The sequence below is a fragment of the Python bivittatus genome, unplaced genomic scaffold (assembly GCF_059951505.1).
Source record: "Python bivittatus isolate LINGU-HERP-01145 unplaced genomic scaffold, Pbiv_v1 ctg000480_np1212, whole genome shotgun sequence".
Taxonomy (NCBI): domain Eukaryota; kingdom Metazoa; phylum Chordata; class Lepidosauria; order Squamata; family Pythonidae; genus Python; species Python bivittatus.
The window spans coordinates 50,805,424-50,822,488 of record NW_028277075.1 but is presented as its reverse complement, the minus strand read 5'-3'; the positions used below and the strand labels follow the sequence as shown (position 1 = coordinate 50,822,488).

The 17,065-nt window shown below is 38.0% G+C and overlaps 1 protein-coding gene across 3 annotated transcripts in view; it reads right to left on the bottom strand.

The window, feature by feature from the left end:
• Window positions 1-1,108: 1,108 nt before the first annotated feature.
• The window catches only part of HIPK3 (homeodomain interacting protein kinase 3), an 88,577-nt gene continuing 72,620 nt past the window's right edge, over window positions 1,109-17,065 (bottom strand). For all 3 annotated transcript variants that reach the window (XM_088145875.1, XM_088145873.1, XM_088145874.1), the window contains exons 5-16: window positions 16,721-16,807; window positions 15,582-15,766; window positions 14,595-14,754; window positions 12,455-12,578; window positions 8,747-8,859; window positions 8,338-8,459; window positions 8,095-8,247; window positions 6,746-7,036; window positions 5,103-5,243; window positions 3,384-3,619; window positions 2,663-2,790; window positions 1,109-1,771 (exon numbers count right to left, since the gene is read on the bottom strand). In XM_088145875.1, the coding sequence (XP_088002001.1) occupies window positions 1,298-1,771; window positions 2,663-2,790; window positions 3,384-3,619; window positions 5,103-5,243; window positions 6,746-7,036; window positions 8,095-8,247; window positions 8,338-8,459; window positions 8,747-8,859; window positions 12,455-12,578; window positions 14,595-14,754; window positions 15,582-15,766; window positions 16,721-16,807 (2,214 nt within the window). In that variant the 3' untranslated portion in view covers window positions 1,109-1,297. The remainder of the gene's footprint in view (window positions 1,772-2,662; window positions 2,791-3,383; window positions 3,620-5,102; window positions 5,244-6,745; window positions 7,037-8,094; window positions 8,248-8,337; window positions 8,460-8,746; window positions 8,860-12,454; window positions 12,579-14,594; window positions 14,755-15,581; window positions 15,767-16,720; window positions 16,808-17,065) is intronic.

The following is a 17,065-nucleotide window of genomic DNA, read 5'->3' as shown; positions in this document are numbered from 1 at the left end:
AGGGAAAATGCATGTCATCTGTTGTCCCTGATGGAATGTCTTAAATAAGAAAATACTCCCCAAACTCTAGAACAAATACCATACTGTAAAAAAGCTAAAACCTCTCCCATGCATAAATGAAAAATTGCACAAAAAGTACTCACATAATTTCAAGCTTCAACAGTAAATATTCTGCTACTATTTATTAAATACTGCATGGTTTGCTCAAGCAAAGATGAAACCACAGTATGAATCAACAAGCGTTTTGCTTTTATTGTCTTTCACTATCTATCCAGATAATTCCTACTGCACCTTTAAACAGGTTATTAAATCCAGTTGGATATAAAACACTTTGAAAATAAACTACTTTAGATTGTATTGCAGTTCCACCAGACAGTATAAAACACAATTTTTTTAAATTCAACAAGCTAATGAATCAACTTTTCCTAAACACTACAAAATGCTTTTCTTGAAGCTTATTTTGAGGGAAACTATCAGACAGCGGAATTCATTTAACAGCAACACATGCTGCCTTCCAAAAAAGAAATCTCACCCAGTACTAAAATCATACCACACACAATGGAAAAGGAAAGAAAGTAGTGAGCGTGCATTAATCTATCAAAGAATCAACAAATCTGAGTGTTAAGTGCTGCAGTCCTCAACATTTATAATGCAGTGACATTAACAACCTTGAATATTTAAGGCACTATGTGGGAACCGTTTACAATGCAGCTGAGATTATCAGGACACCAACATTTAAGAGCAGATTTCTAGGCAACTGTATTTTTGCCCATGCAAAGGACACATGCAATGTGGAGAACAGCTCAACCTTTTTAGATACGTGATTCGACACGGAACATCAAGGTACATAATACAAACAAGTTATTCATACATGATACTGATGACGTGTGCATCTGTTGCTCTAAACCTGTACACTCAATGGCTTCCCAAACGTAGAAGTGCCTCGCACTAGATCAGAAGGCAATTTTATAAAAATAGTAGGAGCAAAACTGAATTTTCACTCCCTTAAGTCACCTGTTTTGAGTTATTTCATAAGAAGGTAACATGACTAAAGACAAATTTATACCAAATGTGCAAAACACACATTAAAAGTGAGTTAAAGCTCAAGGTTATTTAAATTGCACCCAAGTCTAACATGATTAAAAAAAAATAATTTTCTTGTGCCATGGCTAATATTTATTAAATACCATGTTTTCCTCTCAAATCATTCATATACAGTATATACACACACACACACACACACATATATATATATACATACACGCGCAAACTTTGTCAGCATACTGTAACTTCAGTCTCACATAAATGGATACTGGCTGAGTTTTGTTGGACTCAATGGAAATCCTGTATAAGCAGGTGATGCAATGTAAGAATGTGGTGGGAAAATTGGTTTATACCGAGTCTGATGAATGTTTGGGGAAGGCAGTAGTCGGGGATTTATGCCCACTGGGACCTGATGAACTATGCCACCATGATGAGAAATACTGTAAGTGGGATGATGTAATATTGGTCTTGAGGTACATGGTGATGCAAAGATGTGGGCCACAGGGGCAGCAGTACTAAGGGATGCAGATGATGGGTAAGGTAGAATTGCAGGCTGTCCTCCAAGATGTGTATTTCCAGCCAATTGTGCATGAACTGAAGTATGAGTGGGACTTCCATGTGGAAGAGAGAAGGCATGACCAGCAACATTATTTGGGATGTACGTCTGCTGCCTCCAATGACCAGAGTTTCCATTCCACTCCTGAGACCCAGATCCAAATGGCTGAACCTGTCTCAAGAGAAATGGTAGTTAATTTTAAACAATAAATGAATCATTTCTCTCTGTCCTAGTAATGCAACATCAAACACCCTGTTTCTTCCTCCTTTTACTAATATATACCATCTCTAAAATGATAATGTAAAAAATGTTTTTTTGGTTTAATACCCATTTCAGGAAACATTCTGTTCCCAAATATGGCCAAATGCAGATCCAGCCCACTGAGTAGTAGCATTTCCTCATCTACTTTGAGTGTACTGCTGGTATGTTTTATTGGGTTATTCTACTTTCTAACATTATGAAAGGAAGTATTTCTTTTTCCAACCTCACTCTACCTTCTCCTTAGAATCTTAAGGAGAGAAGAGGCCATGAAAAGAGTAGTTGTAACTGGGATATAAATAACATTTACATAACCAGCACCATCAAAAATTCCTATTACTACTAGATAGCACCTACACTTTGGGTCCTTGCATATGCAAATTGACCCATGCAGTATACAGATAGATTTCCATCTATGTGTTTGTGCAGACATTCATACATGCATGCACACACACAATATCTTTCCTACAATCAGTTAACTCCATTCATATAGCTGTGGCACTGCATCCATTTAAACTGAAGATGCAGCTCATACAGAGCTAAATTAACTGGTCTTCAAGCCTTGAGCACAATATATCTTGCCCTACAAATTTTTGCTGCATATGCTTCAACTGGTAAAAGACAAATATTCCAGAACTAGAAATAGTCACAAAAAATACACTGTATTGATATTGCTGCTTGATTTGTAAACATTTACATCAAGAAAATAATTACAACAGTGGCAGATCTTTACAACTTTAGATCAAAATGAACATCCTGAATGAATTAGGAAACTATGTTTGCAGTATATATTCACACACATACCTGACTGAGGTTTGAATGCTGCTGATGGAATGCTGATATAAATTTTCGCTGACGATTACCCAAGCCAGAAGAATGGTTGGTTTTTACACGAGCAGATCGACGTCTTACCAGTGGCTGGCAGGTATTAACTAAGAAAATATAAATAGGGCTGCTTCTAATATTTTCACTTTGTTATTCGAGTAAAGAAAACCTCTATATTCACTGCAGATATTAAACATTACCTGAAAAATTTTATGGAGGCTTTGGGAAAAGGACCTCACCATCCCTGATTACTACTGGTTAATAGGCATTAATTGGTTTAATTACTGATATCAGGTTCTATATAAATCTGTATGAGTGGAAAGTCACACGCATAATAGATCTTCTCTCTTTCCTGCTGTCTTTGTTCCAATAAAACCTCTCCAGAGGAACTGTCAATGAGGAAGCAATTAGTGAATACAGAATATCAGCTCCACTTGCAAAAGGACTTCCCTGCACTTTCTAACATTTTCTAGCACGAAGATTACAAATGCTACATGCTCCTTGCCTGAAGACCTTTATGCCAAGCTGCTGAGGAGGACATCCTAATTCTCCAGAGATACTTTCTAGAGGATTTGGGAGCAATGGAGAAGAAGGGAATAATCAATTACACAAGCAGTTCTCAATTCACCAACTTTTGGAAGCAATCAGTATTGGGCAGACTGACCAAGAAAATAACCTCACCCCCCTCCCCAAAAAGTACCTGAGTTTGTCATTTGCTCATCTACATTTAACCTGTTCTCTATCCTCATTGGTGGCACAACCACAGTGCATACAGTTGGCTTGGCTTCCAGGTTAGCAGAGGCTCTGGTTTCTGTTTTTTTATTGGTTGCTTCTGAAAAACGATTTGCTAGAAATGGGCTATCATGGCCTGAAGAGTCTGAGCTGGGGAAGCCATCCACAGTATCACGGCCACTTTCTTGTTCATCATCCGATATGCTATAATATAAAATAAAGTACTACTAAGAATTTATCTGTTACATAGGGTTTCTACCTTTAGCAGTATATATCCAGAGAGGTATTCAAAACATATTAAAATGAATACCAGAAATTCTTTCATATTTTATTTAATATTTTGAAGTTTCAGCAAAGGAACTGAGACTGAAGTTAACAATCTCAATTTTCACATTTAATTTTTAAGACAACTTTTACAGTATGAACTATGGAAAAACATTTCAGCATTTTCAAAATCCAAAGATAACAGATCAGTACAAAAAATAAATATTTTAGCCATCAATTATGAAAAGGGATAATTCTAAGCAAATAACTTTGATTTACTGAGTGCTGGCCTAATTTAGCTGGATTACCAATCACACCTTCCAAAGAAAAGGCAGACTTTACTTGGGGAAGTCTTCAACAAACCCCATATGCACACAATCCCTCACTATTAAAGCAGTAACAGTTTCTTTTCACTCCTGATCTGCTGCAGCACCAGTGCCATTAACTGTTCAAAATAGCTCTTCTTCCTAGCAACTGCAATACTGCTAATTTCATTTACCTTAAATGATGATCTCATATAACCAAATCTAATTGGTTGTTACTAGGAGGGGAAAAAGCTGATAATGAAACAAAAAGTGACATCTAAACTACAGCCAATCAATGCTGCTAAGAGGACTGAAAAATATGTTAATGGTCTTTAACCTAACAACTGTTATGGCAATAATTTTTCTTTTTTTCAACAAAAAATCATCAAACATTTGCCTCAGCTTTAGGAATACTCTTGATCTTTTTAATTAGGGTAACCCAGTTGTCATGGCAATTCTCAGAGCAGCATGATAATTTTATGGTATGTTTTTAAATTATTACACTTCCAAGAATCTCACAACTGAACAAGATTGCTCATTTTAGTCCTCTCTGTTGGACTATTCAAAATGTAATCATTTATATTTTAAGAATAAATAATAAGATTGATTCATAATTGCTGAATTCAAAGCCGCAAGAACTTTGTAGCTTACAGCCTTAAAACCATGTTTTTCTACACATATTTATAGCTTTGTTGAATTGATATTTTTAACATCAGGTTCAAGTTCCCACTTTTATGTTCCCACATAAAAGTGTCAAGAAAGCCTTTGGGTTAAGCATGATATGCATGAACAATATACTTCAGTCTTTCTTTCTTTTAAATAGGAAAACCAACAGTGGCTGTTACATAAAAAACAGAGATTATCGTTACCCATTTTCAAACAAATCTTGCTTTGCTTGAAAGCATTAACTCTAGTTCCTGTTCATATGTAACAGCAAATTAAGTGTATATTCAAGATCTTATTAAACTTGGTTTTCAGTTGACACAAAAGAAGAACAAAAGAGCAACAAAATATCTGTTTGCAAAGACATAGTACTGTCTCTCTCATGCCCCATTAGGCCAGAATTGGAAAGTTAGTATTATATGTGAATCGCTGGTGTAATTATTTACAACCCCTACCTGTTAGGTCTTTTACAAGGGGATGGACTTGATTGTCCAGAAGAGCTTGTGCTCAAAGTGCTGTCAGGACTACTTAATGAACACACACGGTCAATATTTAGTGTACTCTGGCAAGCTTCACAATCAAGACTTCCTTTGCATCTGAAAAAGAAAACGAGGGACACGCGCATGTTATATCTACTAACATTCAGCCCTCATGCATCTCACTGTTACTACTGTATTATTACTCCCCTCATCAGAATTCACAGACCAGAAGGAGTCCCAGATAACAGAGCAAACCGTTGTCCCAATTACGACAAAGGATTTTTCCCATGAGGAATCAAGGGAAATCTAACTTCGCAAATTTAAGTTACTTCAGCAGCAAAATGTTGTACAGGTAGTCCTCAATTTACAACCTTTCGTTCAGTGACCGTTCGAAGTCATGATGGCACTGAACTAATGGTGGTTACAATTGGTCCTTGGAGTTCCCGCCATCCCAGCACCCCCGTGGTCACATGATCACGATCTGGGCACTTGGCAACTGGCTCACAGTTACAACCAGTTGCAGTGCCCTGCAACCACGTGATCGTCATTTGCAACCTTCCCTGCTTGCTTCCCCAGAAAGTCAATGGGGAAGCCGGCAGGGAAGGTCACAAGTTGCTAGGGTAAGTCTCCCCCACCCACAAACCCTGCCCCAGCCTCTGCGCTCGTGCTGTGCTGGCCACTCTCACACCCCTTCTCCAACCCTTGCTGTGCCTTCCTTGCACCCTCCCCTACCTGGCAGCAGCCACTTACCTGCCTGCTGAACTGCTTGCAAGCTGCCTGGGATTTGCAATTTCCTGCTGACTTCCCCACTGACTTGGTTGTGGGAAGCTGGCAGGACGTTGCCTCGCCTAATGACCATGGGATTCAGTTAATGACAGCAATCAGGATTGCAGGGATTGCCATTGCTAAGCAATGCAGTCACACTTTACACGCTTAGCGATGGACATTCTGGTCTTAATTGCTGTCGTAAATCAAGAACTACCTGTAATAACAGGTCACAGCAGTCAGGCAGGAGATATGCTGACCATCCCTTTCCTAATAAGCTGAACAACAGCCTACCAACACAACAGGGGAGGAAAAGTAGCAACACTTCACTTCCCTTTTGACTATGATGTAAGACTCAGACTTGAGCTTGTACCAGTGCTTGGTCAGATTTACTTTTGTCTTCTTCCACCAGTGTCCTAGGCCTCTTTTCAGTGGCTTTATCTCCCAGAAATGGTTGCACTTGTGGGAAAAGAGTCATTGGGTAAATCTGTGGCTATACATGCTTGGCAATGCCATGCTGTGCATACATGCCCTTCAGTGGAGTTTTTTTCAATACATATAACTGAACATGCACACATACATGAGCTCCATTTTTGTTTGTCATATACAGAGTCCTTGTAAGTTTACACATGCAAACTTCAATTCAAAAAGCTATAATGAAAGCTGATTCAAATGATCTGTTGAATATAAACATAAAACAAAAAATCCATTTGACTCCTGATTTTTAAAAACGCAACCATTTATTAATGCAAGATTATTTAGGATGTTCAGGTTACTAGCACTAGCACACCAATATTATAAGTGCAATATAACCTTTAGGAAAACAGAAGGTAGAATACATCAGGAGTACCTACTTTGCAACTGAATGCCTTTGCATCACATCATCTTCATCCGTGTCACTGCTGATGGTAATCACACTGGCTGCTGGACTTGGGGAATCTGCAATGATGATAGCCTGGCGCTGCTTGTTTGAAACAGATGGGTCAGGATCCTGCCTGATAGATGGTGTGCAATAGCTGCTTTCCTGCCTCTCTGAATTATGATTGTCCTGTGTTTCTACCAAACTTAGTTTTTCATCAGCCTTCATATTAATTATCTTTGGAGACACAAATGCCGAATTTTGGACATTTTGTAACCCATTACTCCTGTGAAGAAGAGATTTATTTAGAACTTTTGTAAGAGTGTTTTTATGGAATAAATTTACTAACTTTATTTATCTTCACCAAATTAATTTAAGCTACAACATAAAACTTTGAAACATCAATGAATATAAATCAACATATGAAACATAAAACAATGAACATACAGGTATCATGGAAAATGTTGTTTTCCAGAATAATAATGGAAAACTTTTTGTATAACTATTGTGTATCACAAGCAGGGTTGTTCATATGCTGGAATGCAAGGTTCAGAGTTGGATCTATCATGAAATGTAGAACAATACACTGAAGGTACTTTTTTTAAAAAAAAGGAAAGAAGAAATGAAGAAATGCTGGCTTGGACACCATAGACATTTTTGCATCAGATTCAAAATCCACTGAAATCATCATGAACTACATTCAATGACTTCAGTGGACACGAATCAGGGATTACTTAACACAGTTCATCACTGTAACTGTCCTTCCCGGTCTTAGGTTTCTCCATTACTGAAATGTCCCATACCTTTGTAAATAACTTCTGTAGTGATGGGGTACATTTTCTCCACAGAGCACTTACAGTGTTTCTTGCTGCCAGCAAAAGAAAGACTATTCTTAATACTATTCTAAGTCATATTATGACTATTATTATATAATGTTGCTAATTGCAATAGTTCAAATTTGATAAATCCTCATGCACATAAATTTAGGAACAACTAACTGGGGCTACCAGATTTTTTTAAAAAATAACCCAACCAAAGTATATTTCTGCCCTAGACACAGTTGAAGCCACTATTGTCATAAGGAAAGATAACATCAGAGGGCAGCAAAATTCTACACATTTGGGGGGGAGGGGCTGTTTCCCTTGATTTTAATCAATATGTTACGAACAAATTTGTATTGTAATGCAGTATTTAATGTTTAAAGTCACAAAAGCTCTAAACAAACATTTAGGTATGTCAACAACTTGTTGAGCATGTAATATTTCTAATATACTGCCCCCTTTTAAAGGGATTCTGAAAGTATGGTAACATCTAAATTAACCACAAATCATATGCAATACCAACCTGGCTTTATTTCTCTTGGTAGGTGTTGGTTGAGGCCAAACTACATGTGCAATACCCACACTGATTGGCTGAGGAGCAGATAAAGTTATTTGATTGGTTAAGAATGGCTGGGTCATCACTGAGTTGTAATGGTTGCCATGGGGAATCATCTTCCTGGGTAGGACAGAGAAAATAATGCATTATTCAAATAAGTGGTATCTTTAACAAGAAATATATAAAGCAAAGCATACAGTTTGAACATACCCCCATTCTCCAAGCCTCTGTGGGCCAGCCACAGAATCAGAAGCAAGTGTTGTTGCAGGAGCCACAGGAGTTATGTGTTGCCATGCAGGAAACAGTATTTGCTGACTTCTATTAGACCACGTCTGTTGTAACACAAAAAGGATTATGGAGAACAATCACATAGATAAAACTGGATCATTGGTCCATCTAGCATTGTCAGGAGTAAACTGAATTAAGGTTTCTAAAGACTCAGGTAAGACAGTGTTTTAGTTTTTTATATCTGAGTTTTTTTTAGTGGAAAATTTAATTTTCTATATGCAAAACAAATGCCTTACCATGGACATGATGTACCTTCAAAAATTAGACAATACCAAGTAATATGTGCAGTTCTGAAAATGTGAAGTCTGCAGTAGAATACTAATTAACATACCTGAGATAAGACTCCTCTTATTTGGAGTAAGGTTGGGGCCTGTGTTACCAATGGCACTGCATTATCTACTCTCACAGAGTACCCATTGGGCTTCCCATGATTAGCAGGAATCCCTAATTCAGACAAAAAAATAATGTTTAGTAAGAATACAAAATAATAAGGAAACAAAATTAATTTTTATACGAGATAAGAATTTTTTAATTTATAGAGCTGACCACTCAACATGTGACTCAGGGCCATGTTCACAATGAAAAACGACAAATTACAACATAACATCTAACACAAAACAATAAACATACTGTGTCAGAGGCAGTTGAAAAAATAAAAAAGTATCAATCAAGATAAGCTCACAAGATCTCCTGACCCAATGCCTGGGAGAAAAAACCAGGTCTTCAAAGTCTTACACAAGGCAGGCATGGACAGGCCATCTGGATCTCGGGGTGAATGCTGCTCCATAGGGCAGGCATGGGGACAGAGAAGGCACATCTCAATCACATGAGATGATATGGCTTAAGTGATGGGACCCAGCATATGCCAACCCTATCAGAACTCATCAGACAGGCAGAAGTAATTGGAGACAGTCCTGCAAATAAACAGGCCCTGGCCATGACTGGCTTTAAAGGTGATAACCAGCACCTTGAATTGTACCTAGAAACCTAGTGGAAAACAATGCAGCTCATTAAGTTAAGTAGTAATCCATAACTACCTGTACTACAGGTAGTCCCCAGGTTAAGAACGAGTTCAATTCCCAAGTCTGTATTTAACTCAAATGTGTATGTAAGTTGGAACTTATACTTACAAATGGGTTGTCTGTTACTAAAAATGGTGGATGGCATTCTCCTTCCTCGAGCCAACAAACTGCTGAAGCCCCGCAATATTTTAATGAACCTCTGAAAACTGCTGAAAACAGGTTGTATATTAAAAATGTGAGGCTTCAGCATTTCATGAAAACATTGTGTGTGGCTTCAGCAACTCATAGGTATGGTAAGTATGAGTTCTCCATAAGTCAGATGTTCTTAACCTGGAGACTACCTGTACTGCATTCTGGACCGGCTTAGCTTCTGAGTGGTCTTCAAGGGCAGCACCATGTGAAGTGCATTGAAATAATCAGTAATCAGACAGGAGGTGACCAAAGCATGAATGACTGTGAATAAGGCCTCCCAATACAGAAATGGGCACAACTGGTGCACAAGATGGATTTGTTAAAAGACCCTCTGAGGAGTCAGAGTTGTCATATACTCTTCAGGCAGGAGTCATGAATCTAGGAAGACCCCAAATTGTGCATCAAGGCTGTGTGGGGGAGTGCAACCCCATCAGAAATAAAGACGGAAAGTCTCCAGATCCAGAGTGCCTTAAGACTCCCAGCCATACCTTGGGTTGAGCCAAAGCCTGTTCATCTCCATCCAGTCCCCCACAGCTTCCAGACATTGGGACAAATCTCAACAGCATTGCTTATTTGTTCAGGGGTTGAGATATATAACTGGGTATCATTAGCATACTGATTATACTTAACCCCATACTGACAGATGGATCTTACCCAACAGCCTTATTCAGATGTTAAATAGGAGCAGGAAGAGAATCGAGTCTTGAGGCACCTCACAGTGCAAGGGTCAAGGCATAGATCTTTCCCCCATCAACACTGACTGGAATAGACTTTAAGAACTTTTTCTTCTCTCGTCCTTTCCCAGATATAAACTGTATCTACTTTTTGAGCTCCATGTGGATCAGGGGCAGATTTTCCCCTTCCCCAGTTTGGCTATGAGTAGTTTGAGGAAAAAAATGACAGCAGGAAACAAAGAAGGAGAGGGTTCAAGACCTTCACTCAGAAATCACTTTTAAAGAAATATGGGATTGAGAGTTATGTATCCTCCTCTTTCCCAGTACATTTTATTTGGCTCCAACCTGATCACCAGATCATAATTTAGCAATCAGGAACATTCCTGCATGTCATCCAGCTCTCATTTGAGGAGGCTGAACTCACTGTCTTAACTAACAAGGAAAATCATAGTTTTCAGGACACATAGCTTGTCAGAAGATAAATAAGCAGCCACCAAGAGGTTACGTGTCTCTGTGCTGGTTCAATCAGAGAGAGGCATCAGTAACATATACCAACATGCCTCAAATGCAAATTAAGCAATCCTGAAATACTAAACTGAAGGAGAGCTTAACATCCAGCTCCAGAAAGATATACAAGACTGCAAATTATAGAACAGTGTTGGCTGTATCAAATAAACCCTTCACTCATCAGTGATACCCTTTTTAGTTCTGGAATTAAGCAGCTAGCAAATGCTTAGCTGCAAGTTCTACCAGAAAGAGACACTGATTAAATGTAGCAGTAATAGAATTTCCACAAAGTCTGCACCTAAATTTTAGCACCACAGTCCTAAACATGAATGATAAAGATGCTAACAGATACTTTGACAGGGAAATCAAAAAGACTAGACTATGATTCTCATTAAATAGTATGACCCAATAGCCTTTTGTCAAGCACAAATGACAAGCACCAACAGGCCCACAATGTATCTAAATACATGAGTGACCCACTAAGTGTCAATCAAGGCACACCCTCAAAATTCCAACAAGCAGCATCAGCATCATGTTGTACATGTCTCTGTGATAAAAGAACACATTTAACCAATGTACCAGTGGGATCTTTTCTGTAAGTTTTATAGCTCATTATTTTGCCAACTTTAAAAAAGATATGAAACATGATTGTCAAACAAAGGGTTCAATAAAGTTCAGCTTAGCTGAAATGGCAAGCAATGTTCAAGTTTTGATTCCTCTAGTGCACGTAAAATATATTTAAGTGACCAAGGAAAATGATTTTTATCAGTGATTAATGAAATCTTATTTTTAAACCCAGAGGAGGAACCTGATACCTCCAGAACTTCTGGGACTCTAACACTGATCATAGACATGCATGCAGCCTATGCAAACTTAGTGGTAACAGCAATATTGAATTTGAAGCTGTTTTGAAAGTGTTTCATTTCTTCTTCCCCCCAGAAACAAAGCTATAACCATTAAAATAAAGCATATCAATTAAACAATTTCTCAAATTTTATAACATAGTATAACCTATAGCCATGGCCATTCCAGGCTTGGATCTCAAGTGCACTTTCTATGAAAGCAGGGCTTGTTACATTTACAGAAAGCAGCAGATGCAGATCATCCTGCTGATAAAAGGGAAGACAGCACTTATTCCTATTCCCTCTCCTTCAGCAGATTTCCTCCATCCCCTATTCTATAGGGTCACCAGCTCTATAGAATAGACTTTTAAGGGGAAGAGCTGGCACAATTTATTTTATCTATTAGATTTTTATCCTGCCTTTCATTTAGGAGCTCAAAGCAGCATATATACTGTTCTCTCCTCCATTTTCTTCTCCACAACAACAACCCTGTGAGATAGGCTGGGCTGAGAGGTAATGACTGGCCCAAAGTCACTTAGCTTCCAGGCCTAAAGGTGGACTAAAATCTGCAATTCCACTAAACTAGGTCTCCCCACTCCTGGTCCAACACTTTTACCACTACATTGCTTTGGCCACAAATATAGCCTCTCTCTTTCCCCAGGAAGAGCATCCCATGAACACAACTCCATCAGCAAGATGCTCCTACAGGTGAGAGCAAACTCAAGATCCACATCAGGGTATTTCAACAGTAAAATTATTTAAATCATTTTTAAAACCTTAAACTTTAAAAGTTAAGTCAAACCTTGGACAGCAGGGGGGCATATAATCAGTGTTTGATGAAAAGCATCACTGCAACCAAACTGAGCAGTTCCTGCCTGTAAAGGTATTCCAGGGTGCATAACTGAGTGGGCCGTTGCAGCTAATGTCTGAAACAACAGGTATATTATAAATAAGCAATCAGACTATTACATTTTAAAGCTAAGTTAAAATGTATTTTGCTTAAAACAAAGCAAAACCTATGTCAGATGAATAGGTAAATGTTTGGTTTGCCATGATGACTTTAGGATTATATAATGCACTTATTAAGCAGTGGGAAACAAGTACTTACATGAAATTTAATTTGATACTTAGCACAAACCAGCAAAAACAGCATTTGACCACATGAGGGCACTAGAATAAAACATTTTAGAATATACAGCTTCAATTACGTTTGGCTTGGTTTTTATAAAATGTTTTCCAAGAGAAGTTCTAGAGCAGTGTTGTTCAGTGTTGTTCCTAGAATCCTAGGGTTCCAAAAGAACTTTATGGGGTTCCATGAGAGATTACCTCTCCTCCATCACTCAAATGCAGCCAAGGTCATCCATAGCAATTTTTCTAAGAAAAAGCAGTTACAGGTAGTCCTCACTTAACATCCACTCACTCAGCAACCGTTTGAAGTTACGATGGTGCTGAATGAGGGGGACTTACGAAGGGTCCACGTAGTTGCAGCCAACACAGAGCCCCCACAGTCACATGATTGTGATTCAGCCGCTTGGCACTCAGCTCGCAATTAGATGTCGCAGTGTCCTGTGAACACACGATTGCCATTTGTGACCTTTGCTGCCAGCTTCCAACAAGCAAAGTCAATGGGGAAGTTGGCAGGTGGTCACAAATGGTGATCACATCACCACAGGATGCTGCAACTGGGTGGGATTTGCCCAATGACAGCAACCGGAACTCCCGTTATAAGTCGGCACAGTTGCACCTTAAGACCGTGTTGCTTAGTGATGGAGTTCCCAGTCCCAATTACCATTGGTAAGTGAGGACTACCTCTACAGCTTAATCATTAAACATGGATTTGCTTGGTTAAAACATTAACCTTCCAGATAATTGGAAAATATAATTTTCCAAGTAGAATAAATAGTTTACTTTTTATACTTCTGATAAGTGGAAGAACTTTCTGGTACAGTAATTGGGGCATTCATTTTTGTGGAATTCAAACAATTGTAACATATACATTTGCATAAATACTCTAATACATTACAAAAGCACAAGTTTCATTTTTACAATTCTCTCTCACTACAGCTTTACCTCTTGCTAGAGGGAGGGGAGGTGGGATTTTTTTTTTTAACAGGTTCCGCAGCCTAAAATTTTTTGAAAACCCTTGTTCTAGAGAACAAATGAACTTACTGAACTTAGTTATTACTTCAAATTAGAGTTAAATGAAGGACCATCAGTGCAGTTCTCCTCTGTCTTGAGCAAGGGATCAAGTAAGAAGCCAAGACAGAAGTAGGATAAATGCTAAAATGTAATCCCTTCTGGATTCTCAACTATTTATACTTTCAATCATGGAAAAGTCCAAGGAACTTCAGGCATGACAAACAGTAATGTTTATGGCCACAAGCAGCTCATATGCCTCTCAGTACTTCTTATTATGCATGAAATAGAATTTCCACATCCTCACCCAAGGGGAAACCTGCATGATTACTATGAAGCTGTCACGTAGATATCTCTAAGGAGGAAATGTGATCATTCTATTTAAGGTAATACAAATAAGCATGGGAATAATGAACTACTTGCATTTCCTGTTTCCTTTGTATTTCCAACATATCCAACATTCTGCATGTAAATGAATGAAAATACTAACAAATTTATTGGGGTATAAGTATCTGTGGGTAAGATCTTACATCAGATGCCTGAAGTGGATGGTTCCAATGCTGATTTTTCTAATCTTTAATTTACAATTTAATTCAAAGTATAACCAAGTTAAATTGCATAAAATGAGATGCAATATAGACCTACACTATCCAACCATGCAATGAAAGTGCAGATTCATATCTTCCCCCTTGAAAGTATCTCTCCCTCTTGTACCTTGATACTTCTGTTATGAACTTGCACCATTCTAAAGCCCCTGATAGAGGAGTAAGGGAGTAAAAAAGCTTTGTCAAATTAGAAATGTTTACCTGATTCTGTACTGCGCCAATCTTGGTGAAATTAGGCATCAGACCTAGTGTGTTGCTTGCAGCAACTGGTCCCAAATGCATTGTTTTATTGCAATTACTTATCTCATATGAATTTGATCGGTACTTGCAAACATCCATGATATGAAAACAGGATTTCACACTGTTGACAAGAGGAGGAAAAAGGAAATGTCAGAAAGATTGAAGTACCCCTTATCCTAGAGACAAACTATGAGTTTTAAACTGTAGCTAAAATGTGTACTCACTGTAGGAAATACCCTGACTATACAACAGCAATTTTATTACTTATTACATTTTATATGCCAGTGACTACTGAGGTCCTGTAGTGATGCAAACAGTGCATGTGTTTAACAGGCAGAGCATCCTGCTTTCCTCCTCTACACTGTTAGAAAATTATGATTTCTCCCTATAGTAGTATTACTTTATTCTACGCGACAGACTACATCTGCATTAAAAATGAGCAAATTATTAGGGCAACAAAGGATAAGAGAGCGAATTTTGATTATGTTTGCACAAAATACATGAGAAAGTAAGTGACGTGTCATTTGTATTTCTGGTGATTTCATGGACACAAGCAGGTTGCTATTGCCTTCTTCTGGGATTTTTTATGACTTCTCAGCTTAGCCTATAGCCCTAGGATTCCCTGGAGGCTTCCCATCCTAATATTAACCAGGCCCAAACAAGGTTGGCCAAGTGCTGCTCTTTGCTGAGACATGTGAGAAAAACACTTCTAATTTTCATGCACATATCAGCTGTCTGAAAGCTGCCTGTAATGGGTATGCTTCCTCAACTGAATCATCATGAAATGAATGCTCATATACTGGAAGAGACCATTGCTTCTGACTCTACCATAATCCTCAGGAGGAGGTTTTCCAGAATCCAACACCACAGGTAACATACAATACAGCATGGGACCCAGTCAAAAAGGTTCACCCAGAATTATTGTAAAAACTGTTTTATAGAACGTACTGGTTGCTGTGAGGAAAATCAAGGAGGTGCTTCATGGTAACAAAAGGATGGCTCAATGTGTCAACCGGAGTGATTCTCAAGTCAGCATCTATCAACAGCATTTTCTTTAAAAGGCTGACAAACTCTCTTCTGTCTGCTTTCTCTGCCAAAAGATCACTTCCTTCCAAATCTATCACCATGTTCACCTAGCATTGAATAATTAGATGCAAAAGTTTGTTTCATGGTGTTTTCCAAATACGTATTAAAAAACAGCATCATATAATAGAACCACAGCATCAACAGTAGCAAGCTCTGTAAATCTGAATTATTTTACCAGAAATATTTCATTCTCCATTGTATTATAGCATTTATATCTCACTCTAGAACTCCAAGGACTCCCCATTTTTATTCCCTTGAACACTACTCTGGGAAGTAGACTGGGATGAGATTATAACTGGCTCAAAGTCACCTAGTATGCTCTGTGGACTTCCAGACTTCAACATGGCAACCTTGATCAAGTTCAATAATGTTACACTACAGCAGCTCTCCTCTGTGTATTCAGAAGAGCGATAAAAAGCAGTGGTCAAAGGAATATAGGAACTGCTAATAAAGAAGTAGCTTAAAGTATCACAGGATTAAACAGGTACATTAAAACAAGAAGTGTACTTCAAGTGTCAGATTAAAGACCAACTACACTGGTTACCATATTAGTTCAATGTTATTACATAAAGGATGATTCACACTATAAAACAATGGACACTAAAAATGGCAAGCAAGTACTTTTTAACATCTAGATTTTCGAAATCCTTGGAGAAATGGAACCCTTATATATTATTAACAACATATTCCTCATACAAAAGCGGTGGGATGGGATTGAGGCAAGAGGCAAATTGAATTACTTAAAAAAGCGAATTCCATTAATTTCACATGCAGTGATGGAACATACAGATGAATACATAAATATGGATATCATGCAATTCAAAGTACTTCCTGTAAGCAAAACTTCAAATGAAACAAATTTGAAGAGTGTGTTCACTTAAAAAGTGAACAGAGAAAAAATACTACAAATTAAATTAGAGGCAAAAGGCTGTCAATATAAAAGTAACCAATAAAATACAGAATTTTAGCTTCATAGTTCAAATGTATACACATGTACTCACATGCACTATATCATCCAAACAGTTGAAAATGTACTTCCGGGCCTCTTTGGATTTCATACCTGTCTCACCTTCATGCTCCTCCAGTGTCTTCAGAAATGTGAGGGTAGGGGAGAGATTCATATATTATTAATATACTAGTGTTCAATGCATAGAACTGGACAGTAGAGATTACTGTGTTTTCTCTTTGCTATAGTAAATATATGGCCATTTCCAAATATAAAAGGTGCTGTGTTTAAATCATACATTACCACACTTTTGTTTAGAAAAACATAAAAATGATTCCTGCTGGTAACTGGCAATCTTGTCATTATTTTTCTTGGAATTTTAAGAAACTTTCCTGAATCT